Below are 25,720 nucleotides of genomic sequence, written 5' to 3'. Positions count from 1 at the left end.
AGAGCGGGCTCAGTCAAAAATAAATTAATTTGTAAATGTGAAGGAAAGCTAACTGGCAGAAAACGAGGACATCAGAAAGCGGCTGCAACATCTCAAGTAAATGGGTAGAAGCAGGTTACCCAATTCAACCGAATTAAAAATGGGTGGGGCATGAAATGTATTGGGTGAAATAAGACAATTATTTTTATTCCACACGTAACATCGCAGGGGGTTGTTTCAAATTCTCCCTACTGGAAGACGTCAACCGGCCCTTTAAAACCAAAACATTAGTGCGCATGGGCTAGCAGCATGCGACTTCCGCTTTTTGTCGTGTACCCAGAAACATTCACGTCCCATCAGAACTAAAAATGCGGTGGAATGGAACCAGTCTTATTTCAGTTCCGTATGCATTTTATACACTAAAAGCATTTTGCATTTTGCGGTCCCGATCCCGTTTCTGTACGTGATCATCGTGGAAATCAATCGAGCCGCCTGTTGTTCAGATGGAGGATTCGAGTACAGAGAAATTTCTGATGTCAAAGAAATGGGTTACAGAGAGGTGATATATGACTATAAGCAGTAAGTTCTCTTTGCAGATTGATTTTTCTCAGCAGAATTGCTACTCCCTTTTCGCATATTCCTCGGTCTCTTCACTTGGTTCGTTCATGGTTTTGTCAGTCCGTTCATGGTCCGTTACATGTAAGACCGAGAGTGGGTCCTGTTCATGTACTTCATATCCGTGTACACATGTCCTGTAGCCTACATTGAAAATGTAGATCATCGCGTACGAATGTCAAAGCAAAAACGTCCCTTAAACTAAAAAAGAGGGGGCGTACTAAATCAAGCACATTTTGGAGGAATCTTATGTTCATCATGATGTGGAGGTTTTCCTACCTAGGCCTAGCTAGTTGATCATATTTACTGGGGCCACATTCAAAGTCTACTGATTAAGTTACTTATTCGAATAGTGTGCCATGACCATTATGACACTTTGATAATGGAGGAATGTTCTTAATCTTCCATGCTATGACAGAAAGCAAAGGTAGGCTAAGCCTAGTGATTTGAATTATATAGTCCTAGGCCTGTCCCTTCTGTGGTGGGTAAGCCTAATATTAGGCCCACAAAATGTATTTCTTTTTTTCAAATTTATCTGTAGAAATATGCAATAGATAGGAAATTTTTTCTTTCTCGTCGACATTGATGAGATGTATTCCTTCCTCCATTGTTCTACCATCTTGTTTATTCTTCTGAGTATGCTATGATTGTCACCTGGGTACTGTAAATAAAAATTTTCCCTTATTTTTTGCCTAGTCAAATACATGTACATGTAGTATGCATCAATGTACACTAATCATACTCGAGGGGTTAAAAGGATTTTTTACCCGGAAGGTAATTTACCCCTCAAGTGTTTCCCTTTTTAATTAATATCTCAAACTGACAGACTTTCTGTATTGTCATCAGAAATATAAATTTTGTTTTTGATTTAAATGTTTCTGGCTGGAGGATTTGCCTTTACTGGTACATGTGTATTTTAGTTTGTGATCTGACCTACATATGACCTGAAGTTTTCACATGAGATGCCCGCATATGAACTGCAGAGAACGTTGGAAAAATTAGATAAGTTTGAATTTTCAATTTTCATTTTATGTTACAGAAGAATTTGGTCCTGTACATAACTCAAGCTGGTTTCCTAAAGTGAGCTTTCCCTAATTTGAGTTTCATGTAAGAAACATGTTTGATTAGGATTCTTCTGGCTACTAGAGCTGCAGTCTTTAGTATTTTGAATTGATATTTGACAGGCTCACCATTCTGCCCAACAATACACAGAAATTGTTTATCTTTTTCCTCAGCATAGTGATCTGACAAAGCGCTTGGTCAAAGTAAATAACATCATCAGTGCTGCTTGGAACTAAATAATGGATATGGCTATGAATAATGGACACGATGTGGCTGAGGATTTGCCCACTGATGAAGTCTCGGTTGCCTCCAGTGAGGAGGATGCTAATGCCCCGCCCAGCCCATCCTCATTGGCTGATGAAGAAGGGCTAACAGCCAATGGCATGGTGGCATCAACAAGACCCAAAGAGCAGACGGATCGGTTTGGCTTCACAGGTGGCAAACAGTTTACAAAAGATTCGTAAGTGCTGACAAAAAGATATTTGTATACATGTATATATTTGTATATATATAAAAGGGATTGAACTATAGTTAGTGGTAAGTGACTCAAGATTGATTTGTATGAAAATGTTTGTTAACCTGATCAGCATCGTGTAGTTTTTAAGAAATCAGGAATTTCATCTTTACAAAGACTTAATAAGTGTTCAGAATACACCCAACAGTAGTGGTTCAATTATGGGCATGATATTGCTCTTTCCTCTTTCTCCTTTGCTCATTTCTCCTTGGAATCACTCATTCCTCCCCCCCTTACTGTACTCGTTTTCTTGTATTTAATCAATCTCAGCACAGTTTCACGATACTTGTCCTTTGCCCATGCCCTTTTTCTCATGAAGAGTTTCTTTCCAGCCAAACTTTGGCATGTCCCGCTGTGTCACCGTGAGTGTAACACGGTGACATATTTTGTCGTAGCCTGGTTCTCCAGCAAACAACCTCGCGTTACAGTGCCTTGGAAATATGCACGTACCAGAAAATACTTGGAAGCCGCAGAACTTGTTAACTGAGCCAAAAAAGAATGTTTGTTTTTGTTAAGGTTTCAGGCGGTAACATCATAACATTGAGCAAGGTACCTGCCATTTTCAGTTAAGTGTCTGGTAGTGTATATGGGTCATTCAGTAAATTCGGGGTCCAAAAGTGTGACATGTTTGCATACCAGTTACGTGTACACCTGACCTGTATAATATGGCATGGAAATATCACTGAAATTGATTTCAAACTATTTCTATTTGTGTGGCAAGCAATTTGCATTAATTTATCACACCTGGAAATTAGAGAATGTGTTATGAACTTACACAGTCATATGTCACATTGTCAGATGTGACAGGGAAGCAAAAAAAGATTTGACCCTTAATTTATAGAATGACCCGTAGGATTACACACTGCATTTCAACTTGTTAAAAAGGCACACATTTATTTCTTGCATCAGGCAGTATCTTTGGCCATCTAAAGATGGATTTATTCATTTCATTTGGTTTGATCACCAAAAATTTGCAAGAATTTGTGGAAAATTAAAAAAAGATTTCCACATTTTTAGAAGTGGACTAACTCTAAAAAGGTTTTTATTCAAGACTTTCACTGTATACCTACCATTTTCTGTACAGGTTATGAACGCAAGATTGGTTGCATTATGCCAACATTTGAGACATTTATTTTCCAGTGCTGCGACAGGCTTTTAAATGGTTTCATTTGTGTTCGCACGTATGCTCTGTATGTAGTTGGAAGACCAGCTTGTTATTTTTAACGGTCCATTTGAGGCATTGTTTAAGGTTAGTCTGGCTGCCCGAGGGCCTGCAGATTTTGTGATTCAACCTGGTCTATTCTCAGCATGTTCCCAGAACATGTAACCTAACCTAATTAATTTAGAAAATAAGTCGGCCAGCCATGGTATCTGGTAGCTCATTGGTTGCTACCACAGTATCATTTATCCATTGAGTATATCCTGGAATGCCCCAGCACACCACGTGAAGATGTTGACATGACTTTTTTCGTTGGGACTTCTTCATGGGCTTTTGATAGGTGTAACTTGACAGTGAAAAGTGTGTCTTAATCGATACCAGCAGAAATGGCGTTTTGAAAATGTTTGCCATGTATTTTTTAAAGAAATGTTTTGGGCTACATGTAGTTTTTGCTGAAGAGGCAATTCTCATGAACCTTGACCTCACCTGAACAGTTATTCAGTTACCTGTAGCATAGTGTAAAGATTTATGACCACCCATTACAATGACAACCTATGTGCAACATAGTATGTATTCAAATGACAAACATGCTGTTTGTATTTGACCTGAAACTCTGAGGTTACCGTCAAATGTGACCTTTTGGAAACAAACCAAACTCATAAATGGCTACATGTGCAGTATACATGTAGTCCCAGCAATAACGTACGTGTGAATCTGCATTCTAGAGTGTGTACTGATTTTACTCTTCCATTCTACTAAAATTTATTGATCAGCTTCCCTCCTCCCAAAAAACAGTTCTGTTTCCTGTCCACCCTGAGCTGAAGTGCGCCCTCACCGGCGAAAGAAAGACAGATGGTATGAAGTTTTTCGAGCGGGTTCTTGCACGCGTTCGGCACGCACGCGAAGACCGTACATTCCAGATAAAATTTGTCGTGCCTACTCAGCATGCTCCTTGTCAAACACACATAAACTTGCGCGCATGTGCCGTGAATACGTACCAAAAGACTGTCCATTTCATTTCCAAACATGCCCTCCTTTGTCCCTGCCCGGAGCTGATTACAATTTACATGGTATCTGATAACAGGCTAGGTAGGTAGATTTTTTTGGAGGGGGGGGATTTTTTCATGCAGATTCAGCGTGCATGTGAGTATTAACCGGTTAAAAATAGCAGCAGTTCAGAGGTTGGGTGATGTTTATTTCAAATGAAATGAACAACACTTTGAAGCATAGCTTACCAGTTGTGTGTAAAATAAGGACACTGAACCTGTTTGCACCACATTCAAACTACAGCAGACACATTTTTCTTTCTTTCCAACTTTCAATATATCGCCCAAATTTTCTTCCCTAAAAAAACTTTCATGTCACGACGACAGAGTAGGAATGGAAAGTAAATAGGCATCAGTAACTATTTTTTTTTTTGGTGGCCTTAACTAATGTTAATCAATGTTATTTTAAATGGTATTTGATCGATTAGATGTACCTGGTACACAGCATGTATGGCAAGTGTACATGTACTGGAATGATGCACCAGTACATTTGATTAAAACAGTGGGCTTATAATTAGTGGTCAGTTCAACAAACAGACTTGTCTACTTTTTACGATCTAGACCTCTTATTCATCTTTGTAGAGTGTATAAAAATGTATTCGTGTACATGTACATGTATGTAATGTGTTCAGCACCCTTGGTCGATATGCTTGATTGCCCAATCTTTGCACGTGATCATTCCATCTTACTGCACGATGTGTCAATAATTCTGCCATCAGCCAGTTGCCTTGTCTTTCCATTTCATAATTGTGAAAGATGGCTTACAAGAAGGAAAGTTACATGTAAGTTGGAGATTTCATGCAGGATTGACCAGTGGTACCCTGAGTAATCAGGCGATGGTGCAGATTGACTGGTTGCGCCCAACGTATGCATTGAAATGTGCCATGTACATGTACGCATGTAATGTGTATCACATGCAGTGTTTTCATCAAATTGTGGTACCAAATTCATGTATGCAGCACTTTAATTTATGAATATGTTTAGAGCACATATCATTTCCAGAAGCCCACTCTGTTTGTAACAGATGCAGGTACATGTAACTGTATGCAGAATGGCAGCTTCAGGTTTGATTCCTACCAGGGTAACAGTGTGGATAGGATTTAACCTTTTACCCGAGATACAATTGCCAAAGCACTGGTCTTGCCACTTAGATAAATAAACATCTACATGTATGATGTTTTGTAATATCACACACACTGCCTGGGCTGATTGTATGGGTTGTTGTAGTAACGTTGACATAAATCCGTAACAAAACTTCAGTAGTAACTCGAGTTTTTACTCACGATATACACGTAGAAATTCCTGCTATAATATTACTCCGTCCAGCAATAGTGGAGATAATTAAAATAGAAATTAGGAAATGGTAAGTGATCCGATTTCATGACACTTTTCCTGCTGTCGGGGTTATCCGATGGCCTCTATGTGTGGTGTGTTTATATTGCAGTATATTTCTTTGCCTTGTATCAGATTTTCAACTTGATGTCATGTACATGTAGACATTGCATGGTCCGAAACTTTGCCAACCAGAAATTGAACACGCTGCCTGCTGAACTCAATGTCTTTGCAAATCCTTCATTTTCTTTCTGATCAGCAAAATCCAATCAACTTTTCCAATTTTCGGATGTCATTAGACAGTTTGAAGAACAGTGGATCCATGTTAAATTTATTATTCATCATCTGTGTCAAATTCCGAATTCATCACCAGCAATGTGGACCGAATATGGAATCATCTGCCGCTTTACTCAGCGGAATATTGACACTTCCCACCCTATATTTGCGTCCCAGCCCTTCCCCCTCACCGGTCTGACCACTCAGGGCTATTCAAATTGTGATACTTTCTAGATTGATTCGTTTATTTCCTCCTGATGGAATTTCATGCAGTTCATGGTGAAAGACAGCAGTAGGTGCTACCGCAAGCCTTTCTTCCTATTTTTTCCCCCTCCCTCTTACCCAAGCTCTGCCCCCCCCCAAGAGATCTACCTTTTATCCAATCCCAAGGGCCTGCCTGCCATCTGAAGCCAATGCACTCACCTGACCGGGATGTAGAGAATGTTTCTCTGATTTCCGTAATGTCGGCTGTCGGCTTCCTAATTTTGTCCAAAGGTCAGGAAGTTCACCTTCCTTGGTTTACCACACTGTCGTAGCTGGTCACCACACACACATGTACATGTACATGTAGGTGAACAGCTGCATATGTACACTTGTACACGTTTGAACTACTGTGTAGTGTACAGTTCTGTACATAATCTGGCAGTTTTAAAACAAACATAATTTGGGTCTCAAAATAAATTCTGACTGCTGCTAAAGATAGACCGATTTTGAAGCCTGTATGATTGGAGTTCAGCACAAGTCTACGGGATTCAGGAAATAGAATTGAATTTTTCTTTTTGACATTTATAACTAGGCTCAAGTCAATTTAAGGAAGTATATACATCAGCTTACCGAGAATATGCTTACTGAAAAAAAGGCTTAGAAAAACTGTAGAGCAAGGAAACAGTATCATCCCTGCATGGAAAACTAAACGGCAAGTAAGAAAAGATGACCTGAATAAAACAGGCAAAATGCGGGAGAAAGTGCAGCTTGATAAGGGCAAAACTTACATGTAATACTCAAAGAGTCATTGAAAAAGAACTGTCAGACTTGGTTCTGCTTAACTGATTAGTTCACTGGTTTTATTGTGTGAAATAATCTTCACTGTTTTAATGATATTTCTTGTAATTTATGTTGCACTCTTAATTTTGTGCTGTTGTACTGTTTTGGATTGATTTTTCCGTTGAGATATCCTTGAAAGAAAAACGTTACAATTTTTTAGCCGATTGGGTAAATTGTAATGTTTTTTAGGGCTGCGAAAGCTGTTTCCCAACATCTGCCTGTACATATGTAACTGTGCAATTTTTCTTTCAGTTGAACAAAAGCATTCAAATGGCAACTGTGACCTGTTAGGGTCAGTGAAGTGCCCATCGGTGCAGAATAAGCATCATTAGGTGACCTCGGACGACAAATACATTTCATTACGTTGTTTAATTTCCTATACATGGCAGGGATTGGAATACCCCGGTGCAGGTGATTAGACGACGAGAGATCAAATGGCTGGACATGCTGGATGACTGGGATAAATGGATGAATAAAAAACCCAAGAAGGTAAAAAAGCTGCTGCCAAAAGGAATACAAAAATTACAAAGAAAAGAAAACCAAAATTACATGTACTGGTATAAAGACCATAAAAGGAATGCGAGGCTAATAGCTGTGTTAGTGCCCTAAAAATCTTTGGTCAGGAAGATGAGATGTCGGTGTTTTCATTTTATCAAAATGTTTCTACACATTTTTAGTTGGTAACTTTGGGTGAATTTCCATCAAACATATCATTAACAAGAAATATGAAAGCTCCATGGTGTTTTCAAATAAACAGAGAAGCAGTTTTTAAGTGGATAAATTTGGGTGAATTTGCACTAAACACGCTCTTAAGAAATCTAGAAGCTCAATGGTCTGATCTGGCATGAATTCTGTGTTTTGTTCATTTTAAATTGGAACATGTTTAGAATAGATGATGATCTGCAATTTTTGACCACTCTTATCTCCCTCTTCAACCCCTCTCCCTTCCCCAACTCTAAGTTTTCCCTCCCCAGAAACGCTTTCGATTTGAGGCCCACGAACATTTGAAACTTCTTTGACAGATTCTTTGTGTCTAAATCGATGCATAGGTTCGGGAACGATGTCGGAAGGGCATTCCCTGTTCTATACGTCCCAGAGCATGGCAGTATTTGTGTGGAAGCAAGAAGCTTTATGAACAGAATAAAGCGAGATGGCAGGTTAGTCTGATGCGGTCATTTATATTTTGCTGGATGTAGACGTTTGGCAGCATTTCCAAGTTTCTGTTTGTAGCCCGTATTTTGTAGCCTCCATAAAGGCAGGGTCATTAACAAGATATTTGAATGGCACGTTCTGCTTGGAGCATTTTGAGCTGAGAAGAGCAGCCTTGTCTCGTGAAAACCTAAGTAGAGTTGTCAGAGCTATTGTCATAATTTATGGACACAAAATGGGACTTATCTGCATTGATGCATGTTGTCTGTATCTATAGTGAAGCCATTTTGTGTCCTGTGGAAGCAGACATTGGAGTTTTTCTTTGCAGCTGTGGTCATTATGCAGAGCTGTTCTTCAGGAATTTCTAGTGACTGATAACCAATCACGTTGCCCAGTAAAATGTAACAAGTTTCTCTCTGACCCGCAGGAGCTGGACTCCTCCGAAGGTGACCCCAAGTGGATCGAGGTCATCCAGAAGGATTTGGACCGACAGTTCCCCTTCCATGAGATGTTCGCCAGCCGCGATGGCCACGGTCAGCAGGATTTGTTCCGCATTCTGAAGGCCTATAGCATCTACAACCCACGGGATGGGTACTGCCAAGCACAGGCACCTGTTGCTGCCGTGTTGCTCATGCACATGCCGGCTGAGGTACGTAGGCTCGTCATCTTGTCTTTGCCAACCCTTCTTCAGCCATCAATAATTTTCGTACTAAGGCTAGACTGTTCCTATAATTGCTGCTGTGGCTGACAACAGCACACACCTCTATGGGAAGTGGCTACAGCAACTAGCCACTGGCTCCCCAATAGGTACATGTGATATCACCCTCCACCGGCTAGACTTTCAGACCATCTTAGGATCATCTGTTGAACGAATTACAAGAAGCTTTCATTGCATGCACTATATGTAGCTTAGAGCCATGTACAAAGCTTGGCTTTAACCCTGTCTATTGCTCCATATCTGGCCTCTGATCCATTTAAAGTTTGTCGGGAAGGTCACATTTTGTGTGACACCTTTTGGCAGTGTTCTCAATCAGTTCGTCATCAATTAGTCAGCCGAGTGTGTGACAAGATGTGACTCGTGTTCTTCCTTGGCGTCTGCTTGGGATAAGGAAATGTCGAGATTAAATAGATCTAGTGTATCCTCCCCTGACCAGCACTGTAACAGTGAAATCGGGATGTCCTGTGGTGTTGTGGAGATTTGTACATCTGTTGATTACTCATGCCTATCGCTCATTACACTTCACTGGTCCTTCAGCTGTTCTGTTGTTCACATGGGCAGCTTGGCCACTTGTTTCATAATATTAAAAGGCCTGTGCATTGTGATGGTTAAATTTACCCTTGAAAATGCACCTTTGTGTCCAAGTTAGCCCTATTTCTATTTTCGTTCGGCACTTAAAAGTGTATTTTGACGCCTTTTTGTTTTGGTGTTCATGTGATATTAATTTCTTTAATTGATGAGTAACACTGTTGCTTTGCTACGGTCATTTCACATCCAAAAGTTGCTAGAATTTAGGATTTTTTGCTGTTGTAAATTTTCTTTGCCTTTGAAAATTCATTCTACATGTACCTCGCGCATAGTTAGCTCTCTGTTTTGGGCCTACACATATATGGTTACATTGCCTTATTGAGTCACCATGGAACTTAACTTTCATAAGGTGAATCTCTTGTTTCACTTTCCATACTTCATTAGCTTGCTAGAACCAAAGTGCAGAAGTTCTTAGGGGGCTGTGGCTACATGTACATGATAGAGATTTAAGAAGCCTTTTTTATGTTTAACTCTCGTTGTTAAAGACCTTTAACAACTTCACATTACGGGCATTTTTACAGGTCATTGTGTGGTACCTGTATTTGTCAGAAGTTTGCATGAACCCTGTTCACAACTGTAATCAAAGTTCCGGAAGCTGTTCTGTTTGTTATGAATTTATGCATTAAGGCCCTAGATTTATGACAAAAGAGAAGAAGTTTGCCAAAGAAATATGAAAAGTTTGGGCAAGGATTGAAAGATTTAGTTATTCCATGTTTTTATTGATAGTTCGGTTGTACAGTGGACTAGTACTTTAAGGTCTGTTTTTATCCGCACACGCAGTGATGATTTGGTTCTGCGGAAGAGACAGTTGACTTTAATAGAATAGAGACCCAATATAACAACACTGCTTACCGCAAGCTAAGAATAGAATCTTCACCAGCCCTGGTAGTAGAGAACTCCATCCTAATAGGCACAGTACATAGTTTAACAAATGTTTATTGGTTGGGTGTTTATACACTTTAACTCCTGAAGGGATTCTGTGCTTTCTCACTTAGTACAGTTTGGTTCTGGAGTGTCAGTCACATAAGTCTCTTTAACCCTAACCGCCAAGCATATTGTTTGGCTTACACTACTCAGTACTACAAAAAACTAAGTAGTAGCCTGAGCCTGAAGGACCTAGCGCTACAGATTACTACTTCTGGCTAGGTGACTTCCATTGTTACTTGTACAGAGAACAATAAAGCCATGCATTCATAGTGCCACAGCACTGTATGATACAATGTACATTGCCTTACCTATTGTATTTTATGGCTTCTGAGAACAATGCGAACAATCGTCTTAGGCTTACAGCTAGACACTGTAATGCAATCCTTGAAAATTGAAACATCCTTAATCCACAAAAGCCCAGTGGCCCTGTAGCCAGTGTTTGACCAACGAAAAACAATAGCTCTGTATTCAAGGACGTCAACTTGAAGAATAAATTAACCTGATTTCCCTCCAGGCAGAAGGGAGACACAGTGGCTGGGGTGACTCACCCGTAGGGATGGAAGTTGATCAAGGAAATCGTAGACGCCATTTTGATTTTGCCTTGACAGTTGCTCTCGAGTTGAAATTTTTTGTGCCGAAAAAAAAAACACACACACACACTTTTAGCACGAGCCAATTAAAGGCTCAATGTGCAGAACATTACTGAACCAAGTCATGCCAAAATTGAATCTGTTAGAGCTAAACCATAAATTTCTTTCATTATTGGTAGCCACAGGCCTATTGTACATTTAGTACGTGTATCGGTTGAAATGTATGAGCCCTGTGTGCATACATATGTGTGATGAAAACCAAGCAATTACCACTTGATACATGGTCTAGTTATAACGTATTCTCTTTGACAAAACATCCTACATGGTTGCTGTGTGGACGCTTACCCGCTAAAGGCCAATTGACAGCACACTTGACTTAGGCTCCAATTGTCTGGTGTGCACAAATGTCAGTCACGACACCCAACGTCATCAAACACATTCAACTTGTTTTAATTGACAACAAAATGCATAGCACATGATGGGAATAAATTGGCTGAGAAACATGTATCTGTTGATTGTAGATTGCCCATGTCCATGTACATGTATGGTGGGCGTGTTTAGGCAGACAAGCATAGTTTGGTTCCCTGGATTTCTAGTCTCCCTGCATGTGGAATTGATCACACCATGATTGAAAACAGATGTTAACTACAAGTGTACACAGTCAGACAGGATACAATTATATAGCCTACCTCCTTAACGAGGTAGATTGCCTCCTCCCCTCCCATAAGAGTGTGCTATTTGAAGCAGGAGCAGTGTACGAATTGATTAAATGTTTTCCATGCTTTTTATGATTACCTGTAGGGTATCAAGTACTCTTCAATAGGCAGCTGTATATAGGGAACTATGGAGGCCTATGGTTCACTGAAAATGGCAGATCCGGAACCAGATATTTAGGGAAGGGGCCAAACTTGATATGGCTGGAGTAATGAGATTTTTATCTCTGTAACCTTTTATGACCTTTTTGAGGGATGGCATTGCATTTTGGGGCTTTTTACACACTTTGGAAGGAAGGAAATGAGACAATCCCATTTCTCTCTGTATCTTTCAAGAAAACAAAAAATTGTGTTTGGCCCCTGATCTCGTCATGATTCAGCACAGTACATTGTTCATAGAATGCACATGTGCACATGTATGGCCAGCCATGATGGAATGTGTTGAAAAGCATATACAGGTTCATGTGTGTGGATTAACTGTTGAAGTAACCAGGTCAGATGCAGTGAACCATGTTTGAATACTGAACAGTGTTCTATTGCAGATTCCCTTGGCAAGACTACAGGTGTATAGATACCTTGTACAGGTTAGCACGGCTCCAACATCATGCGCAGAGAGTAACTACATGTAGTCTTGAGGTGGTAGGATCAATGGTGCCTGTGAGATACATTCAGTATGTTTAGAGAGTTCACCGTTCTGGCAAGCATCGTTGTATGGAGTCAGTGTTGTTTAGAAAGCGATCCATCAGTACTCTGATCCTGACAGATGGGGGGGGATGTATACATCTGAAGGCTGAGAAAGGTGCCATTTCATGAAACCAGCCTCATCATTGCTGGACTCCGTAGTACCAACTAGGGGACATCATGGGCGTACATTGCCCAAGCTTCCAATCTCATTGCTGTTTGTTCACCGCGTTGGTATTTAGATTGGATTTACATCTATACATGTGCATGTTTGGATTGATATGTTAACAATAACATGTAGTTCAAAAACAATTTTCGACCCTTTCGTCTTCGACATTTGTAAACATTACATATTATATTGTAGGTACGTGTATGTACTAATACATAAACTTGGGACAGCAAGAGAAATGCAGATCTCACATCTTTGTTATCTGTCCCTTTACACTTGTCTGACAAAACTATACATTTATATTACCTTGGCCGTACAATGACGAAGTCCTGAATATTTCAGATCCTTTGGTTTGATTTTCTACAGTACTGAAATGTTTTCAGTGTCTGTTGAAATGCAGTCTATGACCTGAAAGTGAAAGGATGTCATAGGTGTATGTGCTTATGAAGTGTAAACACTTGAGAGGCCAAGAGGGGAAAAAAATGGTTTCTTGCATATTAGCTTTCTGTTGCTGTAAAAAGGTTTCGGAGTAATCAATATTTCCATTGCTGCTTTCATGAAAAGAATTCAGCCCTTTCATTTTTTTTTTGACCCAGAAGCATCAAAGGCTGAGGGTTTTTCAGTAGGTGTTTGGGATTATAAGGGATTAGGGAAAGTTTCTCTACGTGAATAAAGAAAAAATAACACCAGTGTGGGGAAGTGTTTTGTTAAGTCTGCTTTGACCACTGGGTTTCCCTTCAGAGTTCAGCAAGGTTTTCATGGAGTCTGATCCTTGAACAAAGCAGATTCTGCAGACTCTTTTAGAGTATCCCTGCTGCTGAATTTTACGTGCATGTGTTAGGATGGCTGTGAAGGCAATATGAAATAGGTCACACGGTGACGCTCGCTTTAGATGGTAGCTGGTTAAGTGTTTCCGTCATAGCTGGGTTTTCCATAAGCAGGTCCCGGTTGGTAAATTTTGAAAAAAGAGTAGCCAAATTTTTCAGCTGAATGCATAGTTTTGGTTCCACTTATTTTTTTATGCAGTGGTAAAGCTAGTTTTTCCTTTCCTGTTGCTCACGATTGAAGTCAAAGTTTGTATCCACCATTAAGCAGCTTATATCAAGCACCTTGCACATGTGTGCAGATCTATGGAAACAAAAATTACTTCCAAAAATGTCATATGTTGTATTTGTGAGACCAATTCTTCCATTTTCAAGCAGGAGAGACCTGAACAGTGTAACAGCTCATTAAGGTTGATCAATATGTAGATAATATCCAATATATCGATTTTGCTTTGATATCGATATCAATGATATCACTTCAACATTGAAACTGATGAATCAAAAGCACTGATATAATAAAAAAAATGAAGTTACAGTAGTTGTTGTTATCGCTAGTATTTTGTCTTGGAATAAAAGTGTCTGTTTTTCATAGCTAAGAATAGCAGTCAGCAAATTTTTTACCTATGATTTGTTGTTTTCCTATTCACAAAAGCTTATAAAAAGTCACATGCAGCAAGGTATGAGACGGAGAGAACCCCCCCTAATTTGTGTGGGTCATTGTCTGGCAGGAATCTGGGGAATTCCTTTCAGACATCTTTGGGGAATTTGTTAAGTAACAATAGTCTGGAATGTGTATAGGAATTGGACATGTTGGGGGGTACCCCTCAGTCTCATTTCTTGCTGGGTATATAAAAAAGTGGTTAAAAAAATTTTAGCAGGGCACCTTTCCACGCAAAGGAAAATGTGTACACAAATAAACTGTAAAGTACCCTTGTGTCCGGGTACCAAACCTCATTGGTTATTGCACGCGTGGCGCAGCAGAGCTTTGATGGCCGGAAACCATGAAGCTTAAAGACTGTTTTACTTGTGGCTGTGACTTCAACATCAGTGAATTTTGCCTGGTACTTGTGTGTGTATTTTTTTCATATATGGCACTTGGTAAAATCGTCAAGTGGATAAGAAGTAGCCTTTGCCTGAACTTGTATGAATGACGTGTTACGTGCAACTAATTAAAAGAACCAAAATGAAGTAGGGCACGACAGAGACGAACATGACAGCAGAGAAAAGGAAACCAGCAACTATATTTACAGACATTTATTCAGTTTACATACCAAAAATAATAAAGCAATTTAAATCTAGGTTTCTATTTGTTTATAAAATTAAATAATTACTTATAGGTTGTTGTTGAGGACTTGATTGGGTACGTGCTGTCAAGTTGACTATTGGTGTTCTGTTGCGGAGGGACATTTCGGGCACAGCTGGCTGAAGCACTGCCTGGTGCACCCAGTTGGCCTGATTCAGGTCATCTGGGGTTGAGCCTTAGAACCGGTCTGGTCCCAGGCCATGCGGTGACTCGCTGTATCTGCAGGCAGTGTATAGCTGGAGGGCCAATTGGACATTGGCGGGAGTGATGAAGGTTGGCGACACCCATCAGTTGAAAAAAGAACAGAGCCCCTGGCTGAACGGGTGGCTGTGGTGTGATGAGTGCACCCAAGCATGGTACAACCCACTTTTTAAATACATGTGCACCCAGCAAATAATAAAAGGGCCATTACATAACCGGTCAGCCCACTGGGCAACATCTTAACAAAAGAATACTGGGTACAAAACACAATACATGGGGTCTGCTGCAGAACAGGTTACACTTGAAATACCACAAATGTCTCAAGAAAGAGTTAAATAAAAACACTGCAGGCGAATTCTAAAGGAAGAAATGTCCCATCTGTAACAGATGCATGAGATTCCTGTGCCCTCTCTGCATACACGTAATAGTTTGAGTGATGTATATTCATGTCGTATTGTGGCGTAGCGGTGTCATCAGTGGTGATTAGTTGAAGGAGGAACTTACTGTCCCAGGAAGCAATGAAGCCGGGCTCTCAGATCGTGGACTGGCCGTAGTATGCCTGCCTTCACATTTGAATATAAAGTTCTGACTGCAGGTTGTTGGTGTTGTCAGAGGCTCTTTTGTTTTGGGAAGATTAAAAAAGCTCTCCAATTCCAGCAGACTTATCGCATGCTGCATGGTTAGGGGCCTAAGCCACCTAACTGCAAAAGGTGTTCAGCATTAAGCATGCATGATGCCATTGGTTTTGAGCTTTAAAACATATATTCTTCAAACAAATTTGATATGTCCGTATTATCGATATCGGGCCGCCGATATATCAATATCGGCAATCATCTATAATCGATGATGCTTACAGCTCATTAAGAGCCACCTGTGCTGAGGAGTGTTTCTTTATTATAGTATCATAATCATGGGCATGATAGAAAAGCAAGGGAAAATCCTACCATGGAAACCATTTAGGATTTCCCTTAAATGTGTGATCAAGGAAGAGCCCCGAATTTTCCCTCGGGAAGTCTAAACACTTGTTATCTTAACTTTTGCTTCCAGTTTGCAATTATAATGGTTATAAGTCTCTTGATTTGTAAGTTGAGATGTTAAAAAAATGTATTCAGAACAGACCAGATGACTGTAGTGGGGGGATAGGCCAATTGTCGGCATAAATGTTGATGTCTCATGTGTGGACATAGCAATTTAGGCATTGCAGCATTGTACTTCACACGTAAGGTATGGAAAAATGGAGGAAATACCAACCGAATATACACTGTGCATAGACTGATTGTTGTGAAGTTTTATTCAAATGTCATGGAAAGACCTTGGATTTGTTGGACATCTGGTTGTTGAATGGAAGAGTAAGGATTTTTTTGGGGGGCGTCGCTGTAGCATAATTTTCAGTAACATTGTTCACTTGTTCAAATGTAGGATCTGGTCTTTGTGATTCATAATGGAGTGTTACATACATGTACATGACGTGGCAAGCTACAAAGAACAGGTGCAGTGCAGGGATAATTGGCACCCCTGGATCCATTAGGGTGATTATAGGAGAGGCATTTATCGCCCAAACTCACAAATGCAGTTCAATGTTTATCTCCCTGTGGAAATGTGCCTGTTCAATAAACATGTCTCTTTAACATTGTACATTGTGATCTGTAATGCCCTTGTTCCAGTATGCACAAGGCATTCTGTGTGTACATGCACAGTTAAAAGCCTTGCCCAGGTACACAAACATCATCAATATGAGTGTAAAAGCCAAACTGGAACAGCTGCAGTAACGACAATGGAAGGAAAAGGCATAAATTGGTAGGACAGGCCCGGGATTTGAACGGAAGGTTCCCTGTTGTAGTTTTGACGTAGTTGTCAGTTGTGTTTTTTTGTGTGTGTGATTGCTTGGATGGAGCTTGACAGAGTTAATGTACATTTACATGTACTTCATTGTCTGTGTATTCTGTTGCTTATTTAATAACTTTACCTTTCCAGAAACATATCTAGATATCCAATTGGCACTTGGCCATGGTTTGTGATCAACAATATTTAAAAAAAAGAAATGAAATTTTACACCTGTTGTCATTACTGCAGGAGTGCAGGTTGATTGAAGTATGAGATGACTGTTCACTTGTGAACATATCCCATAATGAATATGAAGCCATGGCCAAATCAATTAGCTGTCGCTAGGAATTACACACATGTCAATGGGAAGAAGCTGTAGCCACAATCCACTGGCTACCATGAGCGCAAGTGTTGTTTCAACCGCAGTCATAACTTCCAGACATTTTTTGTCATTCCTCAGCTCCATTGTACTGTAACTGGGCACTGTCCATCCCCCATCATTAATGTATGCCATGAGTGAACATTGATCCTAAGCTTTGTTACAGCTTGGTTTCAGGGACCATCGTTATGTTGCTTGAAATTTGATTGTCTTCTCACAGTCTTTGTTTGTCTGCTTTCATTTTTTGTCCTCCAGGATGCATTTTGGGCCTTAGTCCAGATCTGTGAGAAATACCTGACTGGGTATTACAGTGTTGGCCTGGAGGCTGTGCAGATAGATGGCATGGTACTGGCTGGACTGACGAAGAAAGAATCACCAACAGCTTACAAACACCTGGTGAGGAAAAGAATAATAGACACTTGTTGAAAGGCTTGTTGTCAATTTATGTCCTCAAAGACTCCAAGTCTGAGTCCTCGGTCATTTAGATGGGAGAAAAAACAACCATGGCAACAACAATTATTAAAAACAGAAAAATCAAGTTTTTGCATGAAAATTTTCTTTGCAGCAACCCCAGTCAGGTTTTCCACTGCAGCCGTGTTAGCTCAGAGACAGTCGCAATCATTTTGTGAAATTGCTCACACCACAATGTCTTAGTGAGATTACTGACACCATTCTAAACTGGTCAACCAGTGTGTAATGACCAACAAACTCTCTGTTATGTTACAGAGATTGGGCTGCATTACTGTCATGGAGTGCAGACCAGAAATGCTGCCAGAGTTCACAATCATTTATGTGCATATCTAAATTGAACAGTGCTTGTGAACATTGGCAACATTTCTGTTGTCTCCGTAAGCAAAACGCACCGTGACCTTGAATCAGGGAGATTTCTGCCACATGTAGGCATAGATTTGTGGGAATCTGGGATGGTTCAAATTGGAATACATCTACACCTAACATTGTGCCTGGCTTTTTTCCTGTTCTCTTTTTCATACAGAAAAAGCACAAGATTGACCCAATCCTATACATGACTGAGTGGTTTATGTGTATGTTCTCCCGCACGCTACCCTGGCCATCCGTCCTGCGTGTCTGGGACATGTTCTTCTGTGAAGGTAAAGGAAATGACCAAGCTAGGTCTAGGGCCAGCCTAGAGGGTTGCAACCAGGCTAGGGTTGTAGAATCAGGTAGGCAGAAATAGTAGCATGACTCAAGACATTGTGACAATGATGCAAGCAGGGTAGCAGACTTGAGCAGATTCTGTTGCCGTCAGGAAGTGACGTTTGTTGGGTCTTTTCAAAAGTGCTAGTACTATATTTAGATTTACAGGTGGTAATGGTTTGGCAAATTGCATTTTATGCCTTTTAAGTTGTTAAACTTAGAAAGTTTTAAATACAACAAACACTTAGGCCAGGCTTGAGGTTGTGTCACTTAGAGATATTTTACAGGTAAAGCTGCTGGGTTGACTTACTTGACCAACAAGGAAATGATCAAAGGTGTGTTTGGAGTAGTGCTTGTTGTCTTGCACATGGAACAGTGCTGCGTGGTAAAAATTGATATGTGCATCAAATGTAGAGAAACTTACACGCTCAGTTCACGTTACTAAAAGAAAATTGATTTTCTTATAATTTGTTATTACTTTTGATTGTATTTTGAGAAAGGTTTCCTTTTCTCTTTCTTTATTCACAGTTTTTAAATTTTTGCATCATGAAATGGAGCAGCTGATTTTCCCAGAGTAATTATAATTCTCATTTTGTTGGTCAGGTGTGAAGGTTTTGTTCCGCGTTGCCCTGGTCTTACTCAAGTTTACACTGGGACGCTCAGAGCAATTAAAAGATTGCCAGGGATTGTATGAGACCATGGAGGTTCTGAGGAACATCCCAGCATCCGTCACACAAGAGGACTTCTTGAGTGCAGAGGTGATTTCCACCACTCCGTTCTTAGACTCTTGGGAATTGCTGGTGGTTGAGAAACAGGTGTAGCAATTTCCTACCAGTAAGAAAAGGATTTGGGTAGTTGGAAAGTGGGTGGGGCAGTTGCCTAGATTGTTGAAGGTGTGGCCAAGAATAATGATTGAATCTGGGGTGAAAAGTCATTGGGAAGAAGAAATGGGGGCGGATAGTGTTTAATCAATGGTTGATCCAGTGCGGACAAAGTACGACCAGGAGTTTGGAAAAGTAGGGAAATGAGAAGGTGTCAATACTGAAAGGGACGGATCCATCGAGAGAGAAGGGGGAAGACTTTTTAAAGAAGATTTGGAGCATCAGAAAGGGGTTCAAATAGGGATAACTGAAACTGCGGCAGGGAGAGGGGTGAATTTCTTACTCTGTCTTGGAGACATTGTGGTCTTACTCTTACACCTTCCTAGGATTTGAAAGGGAAATTTATTTCCAGGTTTAAATTGTTTTTCTACAGTATGTGGGTGATTTTCTTGACATTGACAGTTGTGTCAGAAACAGAAGACAAAAACATGATTGGGTGCTGAGTCAGTGAATGCATCATTCTGAGTGATTGCTCAACAGGTAATTTTCAACGGTTTGTTTTTGCAGATGTTGAAGCTTCGAGTTTTTGAGAGGGACATGGAAGCTGAACACTCACTCTCGTTGGCAAGACGGAAGGTCATCAAGGAACGGCAGTTGGCACCCGAGAAAGCTGCTGCCATGCAGCGGGATATTGACAATCTGAGAAAGAAGAAACGAGGCAAGGTGAAACCGCCACCCAACAGAGAACGGACGGAGGGCTTTGGAAGTCAGGACTTGCTGGCAATGGACAGGCATGCTGAGCTGAAGCACAAGGCACATGCTGAGCACAAGGATGCTTGGGTTGAGGTGCCACCCGAGGAGGAGACAGAACAAACTCCTCACGTTCATCCTCGGTCACCCATGAGCGATCTCAGCAGTGAACGATTTGAGATGGTGCGGGAGATACATGTCGACAATCCCCCGCGAGACTGGAACAGGAACCCTGTGAACACTCCAGTGAGTCCAGGTGCTGAAAAATTATCCAAGAGCAAAGACTCTAAGAAAGATGAGAGGAAGAAGGAAAAAAGTGATAAGAAAAAAGGGAAAGAGCAAACAAAGGCTGAGGTGACAGATGCGGCCGCCCTGGAGTCAGTCTCAGGAGACAAGGAGAAAGGAAAGATATCTGTAGAGAAAAAGGACAAGAAATCCAAAAGCAAGGAGAAGAAAGAAGAAAAGAAGGCCAAGAAGGCTGAGAAAGCAGACAAGAAGCAGAAAGAGAAAGCTGGGCATTCCAGTAGTCAGCCGTTGTCTCTAGTGGAAGATCAGGGGCATCATCATGGAGATGTCACTGAGGAGACTAGGAGATTGTCAAACGGGAGCAACGATGCAGGACGGAAAACCAATAAGGTAGATCATGCGACAGAAGTCTGGATTGGACAAACAGAGTACCGGATGTCGCCCTATGCTAATGTTTCTCATCCAGAGACAGTGTCGACCCCAATCGACTTACCAGTGAACGACTCATTACCTGGTAGTCCGATGCATTCACCGGCCGAAGAACAAGAGACACATTTAATATCATCCAGACAAACATCTCAGCATCACGATCACCATGACGACCAAAGTCCTCAACCTTCCATCGGCTTGGAAACGCCTGTATGATCACTTGGTTAAAGTCTTAAGAGTAGACAGCATTGGACATTGATGGCATACCTCTCAGACTCGAGCCCTTTCTGTCACCTCGGCATGATTACAATGGCGTTTTGTCTACACAGCTTTGCGCACGCTATCCTGTGAGAACTGGGAATATTTAAAGGATTAAGAATCATTCATCACTTCACATGGGGCTTGATGCCTCTGGAGAGTTTCAAGTACAAAGAATGTGCTGTGTCGTTTCTGCACAGTGACAGATTCTGAAAGATTCAAACAGATTTCTAAGCATTTCTCGGAGAAGTAGGTTTTAGGATGTAGCATTTTGTTGTCGTGGTCGCCATATTCATGTAGATGCGTCAGCATTTCAAACTCATACATCATCAGGATGGAAGAGATTACTTTTATACAGGATAAGTCCTTTTCGCATGTTGCATGATCTGTGAAAAAAAAAAGAAAAAAAAAAGAAATACTGTGCAATGTTTTTTTTATTTTGTAATGGCTGATTTGTAAATAGAAGCTTTTCCTGTAACGAGGTAAATGGTCAAATAAATAAACAAACTCTATGATCTTTGTCTCTAAATATCTTGGAAAAATAAGTAAATTGTGTTAAAATATAAGATTGTTTTATATGCAGTGCCTGATAGTAATAATCTAATTCGTTTGGGCATGTAGAGCTGCTTAAGGGAAAAACTTTACTTAGCAAAAGTGCTTACTGGGTATAAATTTGGCTGAAAACTAGTTGCGCGATATTGGAGCAGGTAACCAGCTTTTGCATCGAAGTTGAGTTTTTCTAATTGGCAACACTTTCTGCAGTCAGCAGCCATGAGCAGTGGTCTTGTAGTGTGGCTTGAAAGCAGTAAGTTTATATTTACTCTTCAAAGGTTAAACAAGATAAATTTTAAGACTGTTTTATACTTTACCGAAATGGGAATGCAAAGTAAATTTTGCCACCGTCAAAATTGTGGTTATTTGCAGGTTTATTTGTGGTCTGCATCACATAGAATCAGGAAATTTTTGAAAGTGGGAACCAACATCCACCCTCATGTTTATTGCACACCTGGCATAATGGAGATCTAGCCATTTCCTGAAAGGGTTGTTTCTTTTCTGTCAAATCAACCAGACACAAAACAGTCGTGGGTTTGGGAAGAGAACTTTAATCCAGAAAAGCCCCGCATTCCAAAACGACGTCAGTATGATTCACAGCAAGGGCTCAGTTACACCCTTCCTAACAAGTTCCTGGTGGGAGTTGCCAGACATACATAAACTAACAATGTATGTTTGTTCATGCAGGGTAGAGTGAATGGCTAACGGAAGAAGAAGGAACTGTACTTAATAGGCCTTGTCGAATTATTTACCATTTCCAAGCTGCCATGGCCAAGTTGAAAAATGAACATGTTTGTCATTCCAGCCCCTTTATTTTGTCGGTTGCCATCTTTTTTGCTCCTGAAGGAAAACAGAACCCAAAGCAAAGGGAAAAATGTGAAGGAATTTAAGGATGTCCCCTGAAAGTTGGAAGCCATACTCTGATTAATACAGAACTAGCTACCTTCTTGGGGAAAAAAACGGGTAGTCTTGGTTTAAATAAAAGATCCATCTTCAAAAAAAAAAAAACAAGATGCCAAACATGCTGTGGGTTGCTCAGTGCTTGAACATTTGCAAGTGCTGCTCAAAGGTAGAATTTTCAAAACTCTTTTTATTTTGTATTTTGGTATTTTGGTGCCGGCATGGAAGATAGTTATTGAAAGTTTTACCTATATGTAGCATTGTGATGTGTATGCAAACACACTGGTAAGATAATTACTAAAACATCTTGGCACTGGAGGGTATAAATGCTGCTTCCAGTTTGGAACCATCGCCCATACATGCTTTTAAGTTTACTACTTGTTCAAAAGTTGCTGAAACTTTCGAGCAAACTCTGTTTTGTGTAGACTGTTATATATTTTTCTTAAATGGCCGTTAATGTCGTTTTCAGGTTTTTTCCATGTCATTTGTGAGACAGATTGTAGACCTCATAGTTCTCAAGCATCTTGAAGTATTCACCATTTGTATGGGGTATGTACATGTATTACATTTCCTAGGAGACCTTTTTTCCATAGATAAAACTGTGATAGTTTGATATGCAGTGTGCAGATATTCTGGCATGATGGAAATGTAAATGTAACTTACAGAACAGATATGGATATTAATTTGTCCCTGCTGTAACTGGCTGCTATTGGCAAGCATACAGGATGAATTCCTATGGAGATTAATTTTTGTAAATACTTAGCATTGTTGATTGCCTTATCAATGTGAAGGTCGTGACCTTTATACATGTATGTATTTAACTACATTCCTTCCTGCAAATAACATGTCTTGGTGCTTGGTAATTCCAAAGAGTCGTTAAATTTCAATCAAATATATTCTTGTAACAATGTTACCATTGATTTTCTTGCCTTCAAACCAAAACCACCTGTTTTCTGTCCCTCCCACCAATACCACTTCTGTCTGCCACACCTCCCTTTCACACCCCTTTCCATCCCTTCTACAAAATGTGAATGAATCTTCTAAAATGGACAGAGACAACAGCCCATTTTGTGTTCATTCTGCACGTCTTCAAGGGACAGTGTATGTTGGGGTGTTGGCGGGGGGCAAAGGAGTCACCACAAGAAAATAAAGCAGCAGCTGCATAGCGAAAGAAACTCAAAGGAGATTATTCACAAGTTTCAAAGGGGGGGTTGCACCCTGGGGAACTGGGGGCAAGTGCCCCCCCCCTAGTTATGCCTCTGCTTTTTATTCAAGTGAATAATCGTCTTTGTATTGGCACTAGTTCGGGGCTCATTCAGAAGTGCAATACGTGTATGTACATGTACGCTGGTAGTCACATGACTTGCACTATGCATACCAATGACATCATCAATATAGGTACATGTGTATCTTTATTATAACGGTATGGATAGTCCAACATGTACCATAGAACACAGACTGATATACATTGAAGCAAGTTAACTGTTACTCAAGGGCAGGCTCAGTTCACTTGCCAGAAATTTTGCAGGTTACACAATTCTTTTGTAGAGGGTAACTGTTGGCACTAGGCCAAGAACAAACAAACATTGACATTGTCTAATTATGATTTGAAAAAGTTTAAAAAGCAGAAGATTTTTGTCCAAAAGGAGAAATGTGCCCCTTCGTTATACATGTTGAACATTCATACTTGTTTTGTGATGAGTTTATACATTACCTACTTATGCTCATCAAAGAAGTTAATCCGCGACATTTGTGGCAGTCATTGTACAATCTTTCATAGTTAGGTTTGTTAAGTAGAGAGTTTTGGTTTTACTTTTGGGGGATTTCCAGATCTGTACTTTTGTGAGAACAGTGTAGTATTCACATCAGAAAGCCAATGCTTCCATTTCCTCCAAATGATGCATGGTGATTGTCTTAAATGGAGAAAACCCTTATGACAGCCATTAAGCAGGCATGCCACTTTTCCTCAGGTCAGCTGCTTTCCTTGTTTTTCACTTCACACTCATGCCAATGAAAATTGAAAAACCCTGTACTAAGTTTTGTAAAGATTGGAATTTCCTTGTTACTTGTCCAAGCCCAAGTTGCATGCCTGATTAAGGAAACTTCTTGAGATTGCCATATGTCCTTTGGGGAAATATTGGTTTTCTGTTGTATTTTGTACCTATTCCAGAAATGTGCAGGTTGATGAATCCCCTAACTCTTGAAAATGGCATAATATGTTGGACTGTTGGCAGTGATTTCATACCATGTCTTGACGACACTGGCTTATCATCTTTTGATAACGATAAGCCAGTGTATAGAGTTGCATAGCACAGAAATATTTGCTTAGCAGACAGAAGTTACAAGTCCAAATACCATGTAATGTGTTCTGCCTGTGACTGGTTCTCTGCCAACATTCGCTTAAAACTCAGACTTAAAGTGACATTTCCTGTTGTTTTATGAAACCCTCATGAAGTCATTCCCTGAACAGAGCAATTACACAAGGTGGCAGATTTCGACAATAAAATAGCTTCATGGTGGTAGGATGCAAGGTGTCAAGTAGATTTAGCATTTCATTTTAAATAAAGAGAAGCTTTGGAAAGTACTTAACACGAAATAGTTTAACCCCTGAATGAAAACAAAAGTCCATATCACATTAACTATTAGCAGAAATATAATCATCCAGATATTGCATACAGTGAAAGACAGTATAAAAAGTCTGTGAATGTTTCCCTATCTAGATTAATATATGTAGCTCTATTGCCTTGCTAGAGGGCAGTAGTATTTAACACTGAAGAATAAATAATATTCCAATATATGTTTTGTGTTTTAGAAGTTTATTTACCTAGAGTTACCATTTAAAATAAGCAATTTTCCTTCGATTATTTGTGATTTCTGTTGCCTATGTATAGTATGCTTGCCTATTGGTGATAATATTGAGGATAATATAATTTATTTGATATTTAGTGCTTTATGTTGACAATGAGTCTCACAGTAGCAGATAAAAACTATGGAGAGGTATTGTTTTCAAGTAAATCAGGGAGGTAACCCTTTTGAGGTGGAAGTGTTGGTTGTGTTAAGAGCCTATGGCAAGAAAGGTTTTGGCGACATTTCAAAGATTTTGCTCTGTTACTCTTGAGGAAGCTGAACACTGAAAATAAACACTAATATGACTTGAAAGTAATCTGTCTTTGCTGCAGTCAGTATTCCATGTAGGAAGAAATGTTTTTTGTAGTGAGGGAAAATCCTTGGGTATGAAAGAAGAATTTCTCTTTTTTAGTCAAGGTTGTGTCTACAAATAAGCATTGTGGCTGGGAAGAACTCAAGACTGTATGGAAGTAGCCTTTCATCAAGTTTGGTCGCTGTGATCATCAAATTGATGCCTGTGTGAGGCCCACATACTGCTTGAGAAAAGACTAGTGCATGATTCAGTTTACATCAAGCCATCACAATTGAATGAAAGCTGCTAGTCTCTCAAGTTAAGCACTGTGCACATGTGCATATTGACCAACAGTTTCATCGTGATCACCGTGAGTG

General features: G+C 40.1%; 1 protein-coding gene across 1 annotated transcript; it reads left to right on the top strand.

The window, feature by feature from the left end:
* Positions 1-402: 402 nt before the first annotated feature.
* Positions 403-25,367, top strand: LOC110985423 (uncharacterized). The gene is made up of 9 exons (XM_022246432.2): positions 403-558; positions 1,830-2,116; positions 7,417-7,516; positions 8,077-8,184; positions 8,604-8,825; positions 17,349-17,489; positions 18,088-18,202; positions 18,852-19,006; positions 19,637-25,367. Exons 2-9 carry the CDS (start codon positions 1,896-1,898, stop codon positions 20,708-20,710), a joined length of 2,136 nt encoding a protein of 711 aa, XP_022102124.2. The 5' UTR covers positions 403-558; positions 1,830-1,895; the 3' UTR covers positions 20,711-25,367.
* The last annotated feature ends 353 nt before the right edge of the window (positions 25,368-25,720 follow it).

Source organism: Acanthaster planci, linkage group LG09 (genome assembly GCF_054643075.1).
Source record: "Acanthaster planci isolate LZ-2023a linkage group LG09, COTS_SCS, whole genome shotgun sequence".
In the NCBI taxonomy this organism is placed as follows: Eukaryota; Metazoa; Echinodermata; class Asteroidea; order Valvatida; family Acanthasteridae; genus Acanthaster; species Acanthaster planci.
This window is presented reverse-complemented; position numbering and strand designations above follow the sequence as displayed.